The 21,237-nt window shown below is 46.0% G+C and overlaps 1 protein-coding gene across 4 annotated transcripts in view; it reads left to right on the top strand.

Moving 5' to 3' along the window:
• Positions 1 to 21,237, top strand: part of CEP290 (centrosomal protein 290) — a 1,516,454-nt gene that overhangs the window by 544,174 nt on the left and 951,043 nt on the right. For all 4 annotated transcript variants that reach the window (XM_085653911.1, XM_085653913.1, XM_085653912.1 and 1 more), the window contains exon 29: positions 16,056 to 16,167. In XM_085653911.1, coding sequence (XP_085510037.1) covers positions 16,056 to 16,167 — 112 coding nt within the window. The remainder of the gene's footprint in view (positions 1 to 16,055; positions 16,168 to 21,237) is intronic.

The following is a 21,237-nucleotide window of genomic DNA, read 5'->3' on the forward strand; positions in this document are numbered from 1 at the left end:
TAAGTATGCCTGACTCTTAGCTCAATATAATCAAAGGTCCCCTCTGATATAGCTGGATAATGGATTCTTGCATGAAATATTTCTGGGCGAATTAAAGAATAGCAATTACAGACATACCTTATCAAGTGGATACATTTGTGTATTAGTGACTCCTCATTCTCTCTTGCCCAAAGGCCAATTTGGGTATATTTATCATGTAGACGCATCCAGACTTCTTAGCACTCTCCTCATACACCCTCCCAGATACAGCTTTACCCCTTAAACTCTTGGGAGAAGGGCCCAGTAATAGCTGCTCACTGCTGGCCAGTATGGGCAACCCATTAAGCATCTCTGGAGCCCAGGCCCTATTAGGACCAGATAGAAGGGCTGTTCATTGCAACTCATGAGTATTTGATTTGGGGGCTATCCTCTTCTGGTTCATACGACACACAGCATGCCAGGTTCCAACCCCATGGAAATTTCACATAGATCATTCCTCCACGGCCATTGTTTGACCAATATGGGAGGATTGGCTTCATCTAAGCTTTCACACTGTCTGTTATTCTGCAGTTTCTCAACAAGGCCTGTTAGAAGTCTAGTTTTTCTCTTAAATCACTTCTCAACCTGAAGCCCCGGTACAATTCAATTACATTAACTGGTATTTATTTCTCATCTACCCCCCATATTGGCTCCGAAGCTGGTGAACCCATCCTTTGCAGCCGGGTAGTGTCTCATTTGGGCCAGTGACTGGTGGATCCCACCTTTTGCAGCCCCTTATAATCCTCCCTAATGTCTCGTCAGGGACAGTATACGGTGACTTCCGATAGAATTGCAAAACTATTTGAGCATGTCATTTTAGGCTCTAGCGGTATAGGAGTAAACACAAGAGGATCAGCTGCACTTTTATTCACAGCATTGGTCCCCTGTGGCAGATCGCAAATTGAGGCAGCTGGGGGAGTCAGACTCATGTTAGTGATACAAGGATGGCAATTAGTTCCCCTCCCCCCTCCCCCCCACCAAATATAGTCACAATCTTGGGTAGAGATTTTCCTTTTCTTTTACCATTATATTTATTGCCCCCCCCCCCGCAACGATTCTACCTCTTCGATTAGGATGTCTATGTCCTTGAGTGTGGTATTTGTTTGGGACTTGAGAACTGAGTCTGTACTTGTTAGTTTCATGCTCTTATGCCTTTTGCCTGCAAGCGACTACATAGCTTTGCGCTTGCCCATCAGGACTAACTGTGTGCAAAGGATACCTGGAGCAAGGATTAGAAAGAATATTAAAGAAATTAGTGCAAGGAGTTTTAACACCTCTCACCCTTGCATTCAGTAAATAACAACACTCCACTCTTGATGGATTGTAGAGGAGTGTCCCAGGCCAGCCTCTTCCGGGCTCAGTCGGACCCTCCCTTTGCACAGACTTCTCCTGGTCAGCACCTGGGTGCGTCCTGCGTGCGTCCTGTGCATCGGTGTGTGAGGATTTCTTTTATGTGCCTGTCGAGCAGTTTGGTTGAGGCTCTGCCTCTGTAGTATAGTGCAAGCTGAGGCTTGAAGTCCTCTCACCTCTCAAAGCTCATCCCTATGGTGCTTCGGCTTCAGTTACAACTTGAATTCATAGAATAGTACTCCCTCATGTACTAAAAGTTAAATTGGGAGTATGAGGAAAAGCTTTACATTGCCAAACAGAAGATGTTACATTTGATCTGTGGGGCTGTTATTGATGGAGGTCACAAGGTGGTTCCCATGTGAAGTCCCTTTCCTGACTGAAATCTTCTGGTAATTCGAAGTTAAAAATACACCATAAGCACAAGAAAGCCAAACAGGACTGATCCCTATACTTCCAGTGTACGTCTGACAAGAAGTCACAAGGGCATCATTAGAATGGTCTGATGTTTACTTATTCCAAGCCTAACCCACATTTGGTTCGGGCACACCGCAAAATCCTTGGGCTGTCATCAACCCCTCCGCATATCGTGAGCTTTAAGGCGGCCAAGCTGGACATTATCCAAATGCTATCAGCTCCATCTTGTGCACCTTTGGACTCAGGGAGCCATTGGGCCCCCAATTGGACCTCCACAGGAGGGCCTTCCCTGTGATGACAGCCTTCGTTCCTGGGCCTGTACTAAAGTTGTACTAGACTTACGCTTTGGCCCCATTGTCCATGCCAGTGCCTCCTGTGGCTGTTCTGGTAGTGCTACCAGTTTCTGACTCCAAGCTGAGTCAGTCCGTTCCAGGCCTATATCGCACTGCGTAATATCTACGGTGCAACCAGTGGCTATGCATCCAGGCCTCCAACCTTGACCTCTCCCTAGATGTCAGTACTAAAAGAGAATAAAGGGTCTCTTTGGCTCTGACTTTGAGGTCCAGGGCATACTAATGTCTCTCACAACACTGTTAATGACTAGGAGGCAGACAATCTCCTTCCCCCTCTTTACACTGATGAAGAGTTGTAGGTATACTTCCAAAATGCCAGTGGAGTAGATACCTCACCAGATACAGAGCTGCACTCTCCACCTGGCCCATCACTGAAAGAAAGTGCCTCTTTTCCTGTAGTAGAACAAAGAGCAACAGAAATGCTAGACTTCCAAATGGTTACTCAGGAAAGCAAGTCAAATTTATTGACTGACATTTTTCCTCCCAGGTCTGACTCCATCTGAACCACTGTTACCATTTAATGAGGCCCTTACAGACACTTTTGTGGCCACTTGCTCAGCTATTGTGGTTTTATGTTCTTTGAATGCAGGGTGCCTTCAGGACAGGTATGCCCATTCCTTATGGAATATGGCTAGCAAGATCTTGCTGTCCATTCCGAAGGATCTCAGGATTTTACTGGCTCAAACATTCCAAGACAGACAGGATGCATTGAAGTATGTGTTGCGGACACCACCAAAAATAAATTGTGCTATTTGCCAGTGTAGTGCTTAGAAGACTATTGGAATTTGAAGGGCTGATTGCGCATAACCTATGAACATGTCCTTCAGTCAATCTAGACTGTTGAGAGAAAAGCCTGACTCTGTGCTTGAGCAATTTAAAGATAGTCATGCCACAGCTCAATTTTGGAGTTATTGTCCCCTGCCAAAAAATTCCATCAGCAGTACAGAAAATTTAGGGAGAACCAACCTTCCCAGCCATTGCAGTAGCAAATGCTGGCCTTTTGTTTCTTAGAACGTGGTGAACAGCCAAAGCCTTTCTCATTAGCAGGAATAGCTATGTTTCACTCTTCCTCCTGATCTGCAGTACCTCCTAAGCCACTTTGATTCTCCTCCAATGCTCAGGATCAGCTGGTAGGGGGCAGGATACAATATTTCCACCCAGACTGGATATCCATCACATCACACCGACACGTCAGCCTTTCATTTATTCTCCAACCACTTGTTGGCTAAAGTGGCCATTGAATACATGCCTATCTGATATCGACTTCTAGCCACAGATTCCTCACCCTAGAATACGGATCTGGACATTTCTTAGTAGTCTCGTTGCGTGCTGGTAGGTGACATAAGTCAGCTGTGCGTGGCTTTGCTTGCATCGGCTGCACCGGTAACAATGTGCATGGTGCCTAAATTGGCGCCACTCGACCGCGCTGACCCTTCTTTTTTGCACCATCAGATCGGTACGAGCTTTTCTGACATTTTTTGATTGGATTCTTTTGACATTTGTCGATTACTTATTGTCGCTTTTTTCCATTTTTTCGAGGTTGTCCTGAAGAAACCCTCAAGGTTCAAGCCTTCTAGAGCCTCTCATTGATAGATGTTGGTGACTGACCCCACTTAGTGTATCAGTGGTGCGTGGAGAGAGACCATGGCTCTTTGTCGTGGCAGAGTGCAGGACCATGAAACCCAAGGCCATCCGTGAGCGGGCCATGAAGCTCTTGGCCGTTCACGATGCAACTCTGCGTCGCTGCAGGTCCCGTTCAAGTGGGAGCTCTCGGGCCTGCTCTTAAAGTGTCTTCCATCAGTCTATGTCGCACTCCGAGACATCTTTGGGTAAGTCCGATAAGAAGTCTAAGAAGTTGAAGCACTCTTTGAATTCTCTTAGTCGCACCCTTTCTTCGAACGACGCACGAGAACGACTCCACAAATCTGGGCCCCCTGTCAGGTTGTTCCTTTGCAACCGGCGTTGGAAACTGGGTCTGCCTCCGCCTTCCTGAGTTCCCTGGAGTGATGAGGCTATGAGTATCATCTTAGGGCGTCTGAACCCTTCTGGAGTGCCCTTGAGCCTCATAGGCTTGGGAGGGTCTTCAACTGGGGTTCTGCCGGATGGGTCCATCCTCAGTGCTTTTGACTCCCTCAGGATCTGTTGGTGGATCCCTATCGGCTCTGACTTCGCGACCTCCTCCAGGGAGCATTCCAGAGGGGCTGTTCTTTGTGCCTTCAACACCCATTGTCTCTGCTGAACCCATCGTGATTCCGGACTCTTATGCGAAGCCAGGCCAGTATCGCACAATGTTGGTTCCGACTCCGGCCAGGCCTACATGGCCTGAATTGGAGATGAAGTCCTATTTCACTGAGGATCAAGAATAGAGAGGAGCGGAGTATCCCTATACCCACACGGACCCCATCAGTTCATGGCTGATGCCAGTTGTCTGGACAACACACCAGACATTGCACTCCTCCCACAGTGTTTACAGATTTTTTGATGGTATTCTGGAGGATGGCTGAGGTCCTGGACCTAAAGCTGCCCACGGTTGAAGCCATTACCAATGACTTGACAGAGGCGCTTCATCTAGGGGTATTGTCTTTAAAACGTTTACTACCCTTTAATGAGGCCCTCATTAATCTCCTGCTCGTTCCTCGGTCAAGCCTGGCACAGGCACTCCTGTGTACAGAACCATTGCTCTCCGCCATCCTCCTGCTTCCGGGGACTCAGCCTTCCTCTCCCAGCATTCCACCCCTGATAGCCTGGTGGTCCAGGCCTCAACCTTTCGGTTCAATCCCAGTGCGTTTACTAACACACAGACGGACAGGGAATCCAAAAGGCCAAATACCTTCACTAAGAGGATTCTCTCTTCTGCCAGCCTGGCACTGTGGTTCGTGAATTCTGTGTGCCTATTGGGCCTTTATTCTCATACTGTGTATGATACAGCTCCGCAAGTGCTGCCTATTGTGAGAAGTTGGCCTGATGTATGATGTCACTAGTTCTAGTGTACACCTTATATCAGTCCAAACAACCCTTATGGTGATTGGTTGTAAAGTCAACCTTATAGACCAGCTATCCTAGTGGTAGCATGGACAAGAGCAGTCTTAGGCTAAACTCTGAATGGCATGTGAAGCCAGCTGTGATACCATATATAATCCCTTGAATACCAAATGAAAGGACACCACAACAGATATATATATAAAATAAAGTGTATTTATTCTAGACAAACCCTCAGCACTCTTTATGAGATTAGAGGTAAGTACAACACAGTCTTATTTATGCATACATTAAGTCACACAGGTAAGTAATACAGTTAGGCCCTAGGGGCCACGCAAACCATATACTAAGTAAGTGGTATAAGGACCACTGTCACGGAAATAGGATAGGCCTAGGCCTAGGGAATCGCTGGGGCTACACTATACTACCAAAGGTTAGGAAGTGGGAGGCCCACGGGATTCAGGTGCAGAGTGGAAACACTCACGCGTAATGCGTATAATCGATAGGAATAGTACAGTTTTGAATTAAATAGATTTAGGACACTTCCGGAGTAGCTAGGAAGTCGAGACTGAAAAACTAGACACTAGGATAGTCACTATCCTGATGAGCACCGGAGTACCCAAGTTACCTAGCCCACAGGCTGCGGGTGCATAGGGGTGAAGTTGCGTCGGGTTTTGTCGTCGACTCCTATGGATGCCTGAAGAAAGATGCTGACAGGCAGTCAGTGAAGAGTGTCCGGTGGATCCCAAGGCTGGGATCAGGAAGAAAGGATACCTTCAAGCAGAGGGGACAGAGTCAAGGTCACTAGCCAGTGACCACGTGGAACCAGGAAGGAACCAGGCGATGTTGTGAAGATTGCAGGTGAAGGGGAAGCTTGTCGCTGCAGCCACGAGGACCAGGGAACGTCGAGGACGACCAGGACCAGGAGGCGAGCTGTCCCACGAAGGCTCTTGCTGTCGGCGGCGTCGAAGTTGGACTAGGACTCACCAAGCCTTGGCAAGCGGAACCCACGAAGAATGGAGGACTTGCTTCTGGTGCATACCAGGAAGGTCTGGGGTGCTTCTTCTTTGCAGAGAAGCGGGAGCCAGTCTGGAGGAGCCAAACCAGCGCTGAAGATTTCAGGGTGCGTCGTCTCAAAGGCCACTAGCCCGCGGGCAAGCAACCGGACAGACGCGGCAAGCAGGAAAATGCAGAAGGGCCCCGCGCAGGACTCGTGGAGTGTGGGGGGCTGGTCTTCGGTGCAGATGGTGCTTGGGGTTGGGGCTTCTCAATCCCCGGTGCACAACTTCGAGGGTGCCTCAGAAGCTGCACTGGAAGATACTAGCCACTTTTCCCAGGTAGCCGGCCCCACGTCTCTCGTCGCCTCCACGGATCTCAGCACGGCTGTGGATGTGGATCAGGGTCGGAGAAGTCTGGAAGTCAAGGCTCTGGTCGGGCTCTGCAGTCGGTCCCTCGTAGAACTGGAGCAAAGCAAAGGGTAGTCTCTTGATGGTGCCTGTTTGCACAGGGTAGCCACTCCTTGGCCACAAGGGAGATTCTTCAGTCTTCTTCTTTCGTCGAATGTCGAAGGTCCAGAGTTTCTGTTCAAGTTGCAGGTTCAGGATAATCTAAAGTCTTGAGGCCCAACTCCCACTCTTATACTAATCTGGGGGGCTGGGATACCTGCTAGGTCACGCCTTATGGGTGGGACCTGGGAGGGGGGTGGTTACACCCCCTTCCCTTTGTCCAGTTTTGCGCCAGGACTGGGGCTAGAGTGCCCCAGCACCGGTTTGAACTGGACTATGCACGGGACACCTTGTGTGCCCCAGGCATGTCTCATTCTATTCATCCCTCCCTGCCCCAATACACTAAGGCCTGTCTGGGGTGGTGCTAGCACCTCCCAAGGCAGGAAACCTATTGTCCAAGCCTCCCTTGCCGGGATCACTCCCAGCAGCAGGAGGTCAGACTCGTGTCTGTGGCAGCAGCATCCGTTTTGTGATGCTGGGGCTCTGGTTAACTTTAACCGGGTAAGTAGGTTACAACATGTCTTCTCCCTGTAGAAGGGAGGGATAATATCCTCATCCCCAGAAATGGGATGGGGGTATTATTCCAAAGTGTTAGACACCTTACACGACATGTTTTGATAAAGCCAAACCATAGTTACCATAACCGTTTAAGATTATAAGGCACTTTAAGAGTATATGGTAGGCTATATCATAGAACAGCTATAAGGACATGGTTCCGAAAGCTGCAGACAGGCTCAGCTCATGCTAGAGCACCTTCTCACATGTTACCAAGCACTCTGCCTCCAGGATTGTTAAGGCCTGCCATAGGAGTGGCTGATAGGTACACATGTGTCTATATGTAAGTTAGGTATAGGAATACTAAACCTAAGCAAGGGGTGATTACACGACCTTGCCCCAGCTGAGTGATCAGCCAGTTGTGTCATAATGGAAGGCCAGGCCAGGGGTGGCATAATACATGCTGCAGCCCCTGGTAGGCCTAGGGTACACCTATGCCCTGGGTACCTAGGGTACACGGTACAGGGTCCAATAAGGTGATCCTTACCAATTGGGAATGTACCTAGGGTACACGGCCGTCGTGAAAGCTCTATTAAAGAAACCTTCTCTCGACTCCGAAAATCTAGCTAATTACAGGCCCATCTCCCTACTCCCAGGAGTCAGCAAGATTGCGGAAAAATTGGTTAATAGGAAACTCTCCCAGTTCCTGGAGGTCCACAACAAGCTAAATAGCTCCCAGACGGGTTTTCGTCCAGGTCAGGGCACTGACATCGCCCTCCTGGCAGCGGTAGAGGAGGCCAGAGCACTATTAGATGGAGGAGGATCAGTGGCAGTGATCCTCCTCGACCTTAGTGCGGCATTCGACACCGTCAACCACCAACTTCTCATTAAAAGACTCAAGAGAGTTGGTGTGGAAGGCTCGGCCCTATCCTGGCTCTCATCCTTTCTAGCTCAACGGACCTATCAGGTATGGGAGAAGAGCGCCTGCTCCTCCGAAATTCCCCTCCAATGTGGCGTGCCTCAGGGCTCCTCCCTGAGCCCCACATTATTTAATATCTATATGTCCACATTGGAGGAGGTCATCACCCCATTCGGAGTGAGCGTCGTCAGCTATGCCGACGACACGCAACTAGTGGTGTCTCTATCTCACCCCAGACAACAATCAGCAGACTTATTTAACTGCCTTACGCAGGTCCACTGCTGGATGAACAACTCAGCCCTAAAACTAAACGGGACGAAAACTGAAGTTCTGCTTCTCGGCCCGAAAGGACTCTCACTCTCCCCGAACATCTGGCCAGCTTGTCTGGGCCCCCCCCCCTGATCCAAAAGAAGAGGTAAAAAGTCTTGGGGTGTGGCTCGACACTGACCTTTCGTTCACTGCGCAGGCAAAGAAAGTAGCCGGGACCTGCTTCGGGCTCCTAAAATCATTGAGGAAAGTCCTGCCCCTCCTGCCTTTCAGCTCCCAAAAATTGCTAATTCAAGGCCTAATACTTTCGAGGCTTGATTATAGCAATGTGATCTACCTAGGCGCTCCTGAAGCAACTCTTAACAAGCTTCAGAGAATCCAGAACACTGCGGCCCGGATTATCACAAACACCCCTGCCAGAAACTCGGCTAAACCTGCCCTAAAACTCCTCCACTGGCTTCCCATAAGGGAGCGGGTCAAATTCAAGGCCCTGTGCCTAGCCCACAAACTACTACAAAATCAAGGCCCCCCTGTTCTCAGGAGTTTCATTACACCCTATAAATCCGCAAAATCCCTCCGTTCGGACTCAGAAAACTTCATCATTACCCCAAGATTTAAGAAAGCACGCAAAGGAGGAAGATGTTTTTCAGTCCACACTGCACGCCTCTGGAACTCGCTCCCCCGCGACCTGCGACTCGAACCACAATACCTTCGCTTCAGGAAGCGGCTCAAGACTCACCTTTTCCCCCAGTGATTCATGCTTACACATAACCCTGATTTTCTGTCCTCCCCCTCCCCCCTTTTTTCTTTTTCATTGCCCTCGGCCTGCTGAACTGAAGAGATAGGGTTTCTCTTGTCAGCGCTGGGATACCTCAGGGTGACTACGCGCTCAACAAAAATTAATAATAATAATAATAATAACATGGAGTCCACTTTAAAGAGAGAGCAGACAGCCTGAGACCCTGAATGGCAGGATCTCAGGCCAACTAAGTCGAAAAACCAGCTAGACACTAGGCAAAAAGTTGGGGGTAACCATAGTCAGATATCCACCTTCCTACACCTATGGTTCGGGATGAGGCCCGTACCATACTCTCGCAAGTGATTGCTGATGGGTGAGAAACATCGAAGTTGACGATCAAAGGCAGGTCGGATATGATCAACTTACTGGGCTGAGCTATTGCTTCTACAGTGGCTCTCTGAAGTCACACCTGGTTGAGGAATACTGGCTTTTCAGAGCATGCCCGTTGATTGTACTCGCCTCTTTGGTGACCAGGCAAATTTGTTCTTAGAGAGATTCAAGGACAGTAGGGTCACTGGTAGGTTGTTGGGGCTCTCTGTTGCCCCACAACTGCCGCCTTCTGCCCCTTCCACCACCACGTTCAGCAGGCGGGGTCCTTTAGTGGCTGCGACTCCCACAGGCTGCTTAGGGCCCAAAGCCAGAGGTCCGCCCAATCCTCTCCCCTCCCTGCCCACCCCTCTTCAAACAGCCACACAGTCAAAGCGTCTTTGATATGCCCTCTGTCCAGCATGGGCATCGGTTGGCGGCAGAATCTGACACCATCTGTCCCTTTGGCTGCAGATCACTATAGACAAATGGATGTTCCAGATTGTACAATGGGGTTATGCCACCCACTTCTAACAGACCTGATGCCATTGGCTCCATCCCTGGATCGTCTTACAGAGGACCATCTTGCGCTCTTGCGGCAGTAAGTACTGGCCCTTCTAGCTAAAGGAACCATCAAAAGGGTGCCAGCATCAGTAGTAGGTTGTGGTTGCTATTCCTGCTACTTTCTGGTGCCAAAGATGGATGATGGACTTTGTCCTATCCTGGACATGCACCCTCTCAATTACTGCTTGAAAAGGAACAATTCAAGATGCTCACCCTGGCTCAGGTCTTATCTGCCCTCGACCCTGGAGACTGGGTGGTATCATTGAACTTGCAGGACTCCTGTTTCCAGATTCCCGTCCTGCCTGCCCACAGGAGTTACCTGCAGTTCATGGTCAGCCACGGGCATTATCAGTTCACTGTGCTCCCTTTTGGCCTTACCAGTGTCCCTCTAGTGTAAGTCTCTCACTTTACCTACTTTTTAAACTCTGCCTACTCTGTCTAAGGAAGAGGATCGACATCACCGTCTGGACCCAAAAAGAGCGTTGTCGTCCTACCTTGAGCAAATTAAAGAGTTCCGGGTGGACAACCAACTCTTTTCAGGGTATGTCAGAGCGAAGAAAGGACAGGTGGTGCAGAAGAGTACCATCTCACGATGGATCGTACTCTGCATCAAAATCTCCCTCACATTGGCTAAGACGCAGTTCCCTGAGGGTTTGCGTGCTCATTCCTCCAGAGCTAAAGCTGCCACTATTTTGAGGTAAGGAATCTGTGACTAGATGTTTAATAGAGGAACACTATCTTCTGTAATGCCTTATATGGTAGAGACTCTATCTACCTGCAGATTTCTTACCGATCCACTTAGCCTGCCCCACTCTGCGAACGGATGTCTCGGGACATGGCTTTCCACTTTCAAGGCCCTAGTTTTCCACACCAGTGGTCAGTGCACTTCGTGGCTCAGCGCTTCTGTCGTGAAAATTAACAAAAAGTCTCTTACATCAGTGCTCCTGAGTGACGCCTCTATAGGCTCAGTGAATGTCACTTCTTGTGCCGACGTCAACGGCGCCAGGTGGAGCCAAACAACGCCGCCTAATGGCGCGTAGTGGTACAGCTCACAAAACATTTCCAGATCCAGTCTGATGCCTGGGGATAATTCTAATGTAAGGAACCTGCGGCTAGATAGTCTTTAGAATATCAGGCATTACCGAAGGTAAGTAACTTGTTCTTCTTTCTCAACAAATTGGTGCTGTGGATTCGGGTACCTTCCTCCAAAGGTGGTCAATTGATACCCCTGAGAACATTTATCACTCCATCACACCCCCAATTTCAAGCGCTACCTGCTAGGCCCAAAGAGAGTTTTGACTATCTACATTTACCATACGCAATACCAGTATATAATTCCAGATTTGTAAAGCGCAACTTACCATCCCTAAGGGTATCCAGGCGCCGGGGGCCATCGGGGAAATTAAGTGCGCTATTGCCCAGAGGCTCATGATGCTGAGCTGAGCTGCTCCCGGCACTGGGGATCGAACCATGAGCCTTGCGCTCCGTAGTCAGCCACTCTTGCCCCTGTGCCACACCTCTCCCAGATTGAATGATCAGCTCTTTGTGAGGTTGAATGTTACTGAGAAAGGCAGGGAAGTGCAAAAGAGGTCTATTTTCAGGTGCATAGTCCTATGCATTAAAACATGTTGTGCTCTGGCAATGAAGGAGCCCCCCCCCCCCCCCTCAGAAAGCTTGTAGGCTCATTCCACCAGACCAAGGCTGCTACTTTGGCAGTGGCATGGGGTGGGAAGGGCTAGTTTTGGATATCTGCCAGGCTGCAACGTGGGCTTCAGTACACATATATTCATGAACACTGCTACCTTGGCAGCCAAGTCCGATGAGAGAGCCATTTTACATGCTTGGTCCTACAAGATTTCCTCATTTTAAACCTTCCACCTTTGGGAGGTATTGATGTGATATCAATTCTGAGGGTGAGAATTCTGTGGTTAGAAGTATTAAGTGAAAGAACAAGTTACCTACCTTTGAAAACACACTTTCTGGTTCATAATGTAATCAACTACGAATTCCTCTCTGCGCTCCAACCTCCCCTTTCTGTGAAGTGGACTCATGAACATCATAAGGTCCGAAGTAGATAGTGGCATTATGGTCACCTCCAGTTTGTTTGACGTGCTCCGCGCCTTAGGACATGGAAAGGGAAAGATTAAGAGCTAGATGTCAGTGTGTAGGGGTGATGGTTATGTGTGAGACTGGTTCACCATTTCTGGAGCAGAATGAGGTCACCCTGGTGCGCTACAGTTCCTCGTAACGGCGCTTGGGGAGCATTGCTGGAACAATTTCTGCATCAAGTCTAGCACCTGGCAACATTCTAAAGTGAGAAATCTGTGGTTAGATAGAGTACCCACCCAAAAGAGCATTTATGAAAGTAAGTACTTGTATGTCTGTAATGATATGGCCCTCCCTCACATAAGGTATTCTCAGGCTTCTTGAGTGTAGGATTTTTATTGGATACACGCTTTCCGCAGCTTGGGAGGGGAGGAGGGGTGGGGGCAAGGTTTGTTTAACAATGTCCTTGGCGTGGTTCAAGGGATCAAAGGCAGTCCAAAACACAAATGGCAGGATGTCATCTCCTCTAGTTTCTTGTCCCCAGGTTTCCCTTCAGCATCGATGTACATAACTTGGGAGGGAGCAGAAAACAAAATAGGGAAAAGGGTTCAGGCTGTTGTCCTTATGGTTTAGGTGGGGGGGGGGGGGGGGTTGTGCTCCTTTCACCAGTGCCCTAACCTTGAGTGGTGCCCATATGCAGGGAACAACAGTGTATTTGTGAAGGTGTGGCCCGCAAACTTGCTCACCAACCCTTAAGTGAAAATAAACATGCACTTGCCTGGACCCACGACCCTCCAGGGCCATGGTAAGGGGAGACCCAGCCTCCGCTTCCCTCCTTGGAGTACTGGCCTCGGCTTTCTGACTACAATGCACGCTCCGTGCTCTCCATTCTGCCATCTTGTTCCATTGCTGCTGTCCTGTGGGTCCCGTGCTCTCCATGCCACTGGAGTCAAGCTATCCTGGCTGATGAGGGCTGGAAGCCCGAAACCGGTCCTAGGATGCTTGTTTCCAGTCCAGGGAAGATCTGGCCTAGCAGTTCGGGCTGGACTGTTCCCATTGGGCGCAGGGTCAAGACTGATTTGCATATGGCTGGGTCCAAACTTGAATGGCATGGTGAGCAAAAAAACGATGGATTTAGGCCCAGATCTCTGTACCAGGGAGAATGTATGACATTGTTCTGCATTCCGGCCATCAATTGTTCTTTTTGCATTTGTCACCCCAAAAGGGACGGGTATGCCCAGACGTGGGTCCCCTGGTCTCCATGCCACTGGAGTCAAGCTATCCTGGCTGATGAGGGCTGGAAGCCCGAAACCGGTCCTAGGATGCTTGTTTCCAGTCCAGGGAGGGCCTGGCCTGTCAGTTCGTGCTGGGCTTATTGCGTGCAGGGTCAAGACTGATTTGCATATGGCTGGGTCCAAACTGGAATGGCATGGTTAGCAAATGAGCAAAAAAAATTGGATTTAGGCCCAGTATCTGTACTGGGGTGAATGTATGACATTGTTCTGCATTCTGTCCAGCAACAGTTCTTTTTGCGTCCTGACGTTCCCATGATATGCCCGATCGACTATAGCGGGTCGCTCACTTCCGGGCTGATTTGAACCTGCCACCATGTTGGAGTCACTGCGATACTCGCCGGCGTCATTGCTGTAACCCTCACAATATCCCAAATACTTTTTATCTGACGCTTTTAGTCCACCTATGTTGCCCTCAGTTGTCCATATAATAAAGGCCAAAGTTCACTATCTAAGAACATTCAAATATCCAAGTAAAAATAATTTCACCCCCTGCCCATGTTTGGGTCTTTCATGCTCTATCCCGCTTGGTGCCTTCTCCTCTAGTATAATAAAAAGGTTTGTGGCAAAAAGTACTCCAGACTTTTTCTTTTTCATGTTTTCATAAAATTCCAACATGATATATTTTGGGCAGCACATGCAACTGGAAGCAAAGAGTGTTCTTGCATTATGAGACTATCAAAGAAAAGCAGAGGATCTGATCCAGACACTGTGAGGATGATTGAGGTTGCAAGTTCAAAGCTGGATCTTAGTGGTCGTAACGTTTATGTTTGACACTTTCATCACAGTTACAATAATGGCAATCCACAGGAAAAGGTTGTTCCTATCTTAGCTAGAAATGCACGTCTAGGATCGGTTCATGTATCTTGTGTTGCATAACTGCCATTTTTTCAGATTAATCAGTCTCCTCATTCCCTTTTGCACTAACACATTTATTTAGTTGGATGTAATCAGTAGCATCTGGAGCAATGTAAACTGCTGATTGTCAATCTGTGAGAGGTAGGGTGCTGAGTTTGAATGTTGATGCCATCTGAAGTCTTTACACATGGTGTGGTTTCACCGGATAAAGCAAGCTGGACTATTGATATTAGAAGGACAACATGATCACAGTTCTAGTACCAGTTGCCAATCTTAAGTAGACAAAAAGGTCCTTCTCCAGTCTCACAGCTGCCTGTGAGAGTTGTGTGAATCTTTCAGGCATTTTCTGGTCTTAGGTTTTGCACCGAACAAGACAGTCTATTGCCGACACCTAGGATCCCCAGCGAGCTCAGACATTTACATATGCATTTCAACAGTAGTTGGTATTGAGTTTTATTTTTGACGCATTTCTGTTCATACAGTTTAATGGTTATTGAGATGATGATACCAAGATGTTCTAGTACTTAATACCAGAGCTGTCGGTGCCCACTTCGATGTTCTATTCATTCTCCTGACCACCAATTTGTGTGACACCAGAATGGATGAGAGAACTTTGGACCCTCACCCACTATTAAGAAAGAATAAGCCAGGTAAATGCTTGCCCCTTGTCTCTGGGAAATATATGTACTTCTTCTGAGCATTGTCCTGTTACTCTTGCCACACATACAAAAACAAAATACCTGAGTTGGCGGCTTTAATAATATATTTGTACTAGTTCAATTGAGGTAGTGGTCTTACGTGATCCGAGTCCACCTCATCAAAGGAGTTTGAAACCTATTTCACTGAAGAGCGTACCAAGGAGCATTGATGGAGGGGATTTGAGGATCCCTATACCTACACTTAATTTCTATTAGAGTCCATGGTCAATGACAACCGGCATGAGGACCTGTAATATTGTTATTTTGTTTTTTTACTTTTTCACGCTTTGGATTGTGAATGTCAAATGCTAATTGATGTGTTCCATCTGAGGTAGTTGCCAGAAACCTTTAGTTGTTCAAATCTAGCACTGGGATATATCTGAGGTTGCAACTGTCCTCTGCTGTTCCTGTCAGCTAGTCAAGGGTTAGGTCAAATTGGGGTGTGAGGTATGTCGGCACTCTTAGAAGGCTGTCAGAGGGTCAGGCACTTTGATAAGGCCTACGGACTCAAGTATTGACACACTTAATACTTGTAGGTTGTACTAAAATAAATGATATATACAGTGATGAAGAATTTGATTTGAAGCTTCACCTTTTGGCTTCTGCTTGGTGCTGAGCTCCTACAGAGGAGCGATCAAATGAGATGATGGAACAAAAGTGCTGCACCCCATTCAAGAGGGTAATACACAGTTACTGCTTTAGAACACTGTGAGAGTACACAGAAGGACATAAATGGAGAGAATATCCTTCCTTAGGAATTGTCCCACTCCTTAACTTCAGACCTATTGTGTGTGGTGGGTTAATCATAAGCTAGAAGCCAACCCCATGTCCTGGTGAAAGTCGTACATTAAGGGCTGGTTGGTACTGAACATGGATGTACAAAGTTGTTTTTTAACTCACCCTATTGTCCTTAAAACAGTACAGAAAGATCATATAAAGGAACTAGGAAATTAGTGAATTGCTAGTGCCACTAATTTAATTTTATTATTTGACAAACACTTCCCTATATATGTTAAAGCTTAAACATTTTAAATATGCACCAGTGTTTGAACGGAAGTCATCCTATTATAGTAGAATGTGCCCATTCTATAGTTTGTATTGGTTTCCAAGATTCCGTTTTCCATGGTGGATTGTTTATAGGAATAATAAATTATATTAAAATATATTTCTTTGGTGCATCTACTTCTTTTAGATTGCGAAGTGTTTCAGATATAGCAAAATCGCAGGTTGCAACATTGATGTCCCGACAGCAGTCCAGAGAGAAGGAAGTAGAGTCTCTCAGGAAACAGATGTTAGATTATCAGGTATGTGCAAATTTATCTGATATTTTATTGATCATACTTAATGGAGTGTAACAGCCGCAAACATGAATATTTTAAGGTTATTTTTGTTTTTTATTCCTTGCTACTTTGTATGTACATTATCCACACAGTTCGATATGCTTTTTATTGTAAGGCAGGTTCCTCAGAATTGTTTGTACAATTAATTCTACTAATTTGCTGTGGTTTATTCAGTCAAAGAACTTTTTTTCTGATGGATTCTTCCAACCAAAGATTCCTCATCTTGGAATACTCCCTAAGGGACCCGAAAAACATTTTCCCACAGCAGTGCTCACACGCGGCTAGGTGGTATTGTGTAGCTCCATGCTAGCTCCACACCACCCAGTTGTTGGTTTGACCCCTTGGTGTCCTTTGAGGGCAGATGTTTTATTCTCTGTACCAATGTTTTCCATTTTTTTTAGGCTGGTATTGATTTAGATTACAGAGGGAGGTTTCCCTTTGTCATTTGGCGTCTGAGGATGAGCTTTGTGCTCAAGAGGTTATTGTCAAGAGACGCGTCTTCTTGTATGGAAAATTTTCTGATGCAAGCTTCTTTGAAGCAGTTCAATATACTAAAATGTGCATGGTTTCGACCTTCCGTTGCCTCTTATAGGGACATGTTGGTATGCAAGTGGTAAGTCTGGGTGGTAAATAGGGACGCTCTGGTCTTTACTCGTTAGAGTAATCAGCGTAGTATGTCCTTACTACTCTTTTGGTGTGCATATTTATTATGGCACTGATGGATTCAGGTCCTATGTTTTGTATTCTTTTGAATACATGTTCTTGTGGTTCATCCTTCATCCTTCATTCAAGTCCTCTTGGACATTTTTATTATTTGTTCTTCACTTTTTGGATATTATGGGAGTAAACTCTGAGTTTATGGTGTATTCTTTGAAAGACACAAGTTAGTTTCCTTCTCCTTTGTGGAGGGAATAGGTAATTCATTTTTGCATTCCTAGAACATATGGGGGTGAACTCTGTGTCTTACTCTGTGCCATGGGTAGTGTTGGAAGCTATCTGATGGAGACTTCTAGCTGCAGTTTCCTTACCTGTTTTCGGTCATACGATTTATGGTGGAGTTTTTAGGCTTTATAAAAAACTTTTAGTGTTATTTCCCCGCAATGCATTTCGCATCTGTCTGGAGGTTATATACTATGTCTTTTTGGGTATGTATCTATTTTCACTGTGCTCTAGAAGACTGGATGTTGCTTCTTGAGGCGGACTTGTGATCAAGTTGTGTTTCGTATCACAAGTGTTGTTGCATTTGCTTCTTGCTAACAAAGATTCATTTTATATATTTCCTTTTATTCCTTTTAATATTTCGTCTTTTCCTTATTTAATGTTTTGAAACTGCACTAATAAGTACCTTTTCTTCTTTCGCTTGCCTAAGTATTTTGAGCTTGCCCGTGGCTCGTAGTCATGTTCAGACTTTCGGACCATGACACTGAAGTCCTTGCAGGAGCAGACCTTGTAGATACCTAAGGTCCTGCAGTAAATGTGGGCTAGCAATGCTCTATGTGTTGTCATACCACACAGAGTCTATTGTGACACAATTTATATATATTGTGTATATGTTTAGGTGATAAACCTTTGTGGGAAAAGTTTTTACAACTGGCATCATTGATGAATATCAATGTTAAATTCAAACCTATTAGTGTCATTTTGGTCTCTCTAAAGTGCATTATGTAACCTTCGAGTGGTCATTTTGTTCAAACAAAATTCTCAATACCATGGAGGTATTATTGTTCATCTTTCTTTTGGAGTTCATGCATCTTGGTGTAATGGAATGAGTTCTGATAATCCTTTTTTGGATTTTATCTTGGCAGTTCTTTCTCTGATGTTTCTTTATTGTTGTGAAGAATGTGGATTACATGACTTTTGTCTTGCACTCCGCCCTTTTAGTCAACCAGTTTTCTGTCCCCTTGGGGGCTAGAGGATAATGTCTGATAACTGACAGATGGTTCCTTAGGGATTTGTTCCCCTTTTCCTTCAAGGGCAGTTTCACTCAGGCCGGTAGGGTGTTTATTATTTATATGTTCTGAGATAGTGATCATGGATTCTATTAAGAGCCAAGCTCTTGTTCTGCTATTCCTACGTATATTTGGTTGGTTGTTCATCATGACCGGCTGGTTCTCTTTGAGAACCTTTGTAGGATTAGTTTGCAGACCCTCCTCCAGGGGGGTATAGCTATGGTATTTAATTCAAAAGTTAAGCAATCTGCGGCTAGATGTCTGTCGGATGTTAAAGTTACTTATCTTCGGTTACGTAAGATCTGGTAGAGACACAGTCTAGCTGCAGATTCATTAACTCCCTGCCCATCCTCCCCACTCTGCGATTGACCCAAGAGGTAAGGGTTATATATACCCTTTTTCAGTACTGGTCTTATATACCGGGAATCACTATCTCAACTTATGTTGGGACTCAACAGACCACTTGGACTGTCCACATAGGTTTTGTTTAGATGTTGCAATACTGCCCGTTTCCAAAGGTGTGTGGTCAGTAGGGTGGGGAGTGTTTTCTGTTTCACACTGGGTTAGACACCAGTAGGCAGCAGGGCCGGCTTTAGCGCTGGTGGCGCCCTGTGCAACAATGTTTGTTGGCGCCCCCCCAATGTCCACCTCCTCCACAGATTCTCTCACTAGCACCCTTTAACAGTCTCCATAACCACACTCTCTCAGATGCATTGAATTAGTTATATAGCGCCACTCATACCAGTGTAGGGTGTCAGAGCACTTTGCATCACACACACTTTACACAGAGACAATCAATCATACGTGTTTTAAATCAGAGTATAGGAAATGTTTACATAAGCCAAAGGACTAAAAGTGTAGGAGTCACATGTCATCCATACTGGTAGGCAGTATAGTTTAAGAGCGCTTGGTGTGGAGAAGCACCAACTCGAAAAAGAAACAGCATAGTTGGGAGTTTTCTTTAATAATAAGAATCGATTTCTAGTCAAATTAACCCTTTATGCAACATTAATCAATGCTCTAATGTATGCTTTGCAGTATGCATGCAGTTCTGTGATGAAAGTTAATAGCTCACTGTTGAATATTAGGATTTTAAGTTATAAATTGCAAGTAACAAAAGGATGTCTCTTTTAAAAGCAGTAACCTGCTGATGTGTTCACATTATATGCACTCTGAAATCAACTTGGTACACGTTCTTTGCAGCAGGCATATTAACCCTCTGCACTAACTTCACAGAGGTCAAAACCTCAACTATACAAAACACTGAGCTCTCTCCAGGAAGATAATTAGATGATTAATCACATGACATTTTTGTGAGGCCTGGCAATTGCCGGAGGAAAGAAACGCTGCAGCAGGTGCTTCAAAAACATAATAAACTTGCAAACACAGCGCCCCCAGGAAGCCAGCACCCGGTGCGGTGGCACCGGTCGCACCGCCCTAAAGCCGGCCCTGGTAGGCAGTATTGATGTATTTGGTCTTTCTTTGAAAGTCTTTGTTTAGTATCATTACACCTGGTATTGGCACTATCAGTATGTCACGTAATGGTGTGGTTCAACAAACATCTGTTGTTTTTATAGGTTTTGTTTTGCTTTTGTCATGCCACGCGTTACCACTGATGAATGGGCTATAGAGTGTAAGGCTTTCTTCCATTGCATGGTGGTTATTCACCAGGGTGCAGGGTTTCACGTAGCCCTGTGCTTCGTTGATTCTTTTGGGTTTTTTCTTTAAAATCCATGTCAGTTGTTAACATACCATTTGATGTTTCTCCTTTATTAATGTTTCAAAGATTTTTTAATCTTTTTGGCACACTGTTTCAATAATCAGTTTCTATAGTGGCTCTGGGTTCTGGCGCGGAAGGTTTCACGGAAGAAACTGAAGTCCGCACGCCGGAGGGGACTTATATGGCTCTAGTGACGTCATGACCGTAGTCGACGTCATCGCGGAGCCATACGATGCCGTACCCCGGCGCCAGAGGTACTGCTGAAAATTTTCCAGATCCAGACAGGCACCTGTGGAAAATTCAAAAGTTAATGAATGTGCGGTTATACTGTGTCTCTACCAGATATAACATTACAGAAGGTAAGTAACTTTTACTTTAAGGTCAGGAATCTGTGGTTAGAAGTATACATCAGTAACTCTCTTTCTGGTGGATAGTCTATCAAACAGCAGATCCATTGAGCTTATCTTTTGGCAATAGAAAAGGTGTAATTAACCGTTGTTGGAAGCAGTCCTCCTAATATTATTCCTCATGCCCATACAACTTTCTCAGTGTTAGCAAAAGTACGAACTGGTTGATGAAGATTAGTAGTATAGCTCAATCCTCCTCCTTTACCAATGTCATCCTCTTCCACACAACAACCAGAGCTGCTCCTTGACAAGAGCTTGTTGCAATCAAAATTGAAAAGTGTGAAGTCAAGTTTTTAAATGTTGCACTGAAAGTTAGAATACTGTGCTTTCTGTGATTTTAGCCATTAAAGAAGGTTCTAAATTATTTTGTAGATGGCAGTCATTGACAGTTAAAGGTTGAGCTTATTCAGCAAGGGTGGTATAATACCATGTTTAATGACATCATCATAAGAACCTGGTGAAAAAGAGAGATTATACAATGCATAAAAAATGATTTTGGTGATTGCTGAACTAGCTTAAAAATGTTATATGAATATGAATCCTGTTGTAAACTGAGGTTCTAAGTGTAGTGGCAGTGATAACAGTCTCAAATATTGGGCCGAATTTTCGAACGTGACCGGATGCACCCGGGTTGATGTACTTTCACAGATGAGTCGCTATATATCAATGCAATATTCTTGTTCGTTGTTTTGATCTTGATGTAATGTTATGTTCGAGGCATATGAGCTGTAGATCACACACTGTGCATAGATCGCCATCTGGTGTTGGGCCCGGATGTTTGCACTTTGTTGTTGTCCTGGTAAGTTTTTGGAAGCCACGGGATAGGTGGCTCCTTCTTTGGACAATAGTGCGCATGGGCATCAACTCCATCGTCAGATTGTTTTTTTCTGCCATCGGGCTCGGATGTGTTCATCGCGCTCCAGTTCGGTGTCATTACCGATCATCTTTTCGACACGAA

Source organism: Triturus cristatus, chromosome 4_1 (assembly GCF_964204655.1).
Source record: "Triturus cristatus chromosome 4_1, aTriCri1.1, whole genome shotgun sequence".
NCBI classification, from domain to species: domain Eukaryota; kingdom Metazoa; phylum Chordata; class Amphibia; order Caudata; family Salamandridae; genus Triturus; species Triturus cristatus.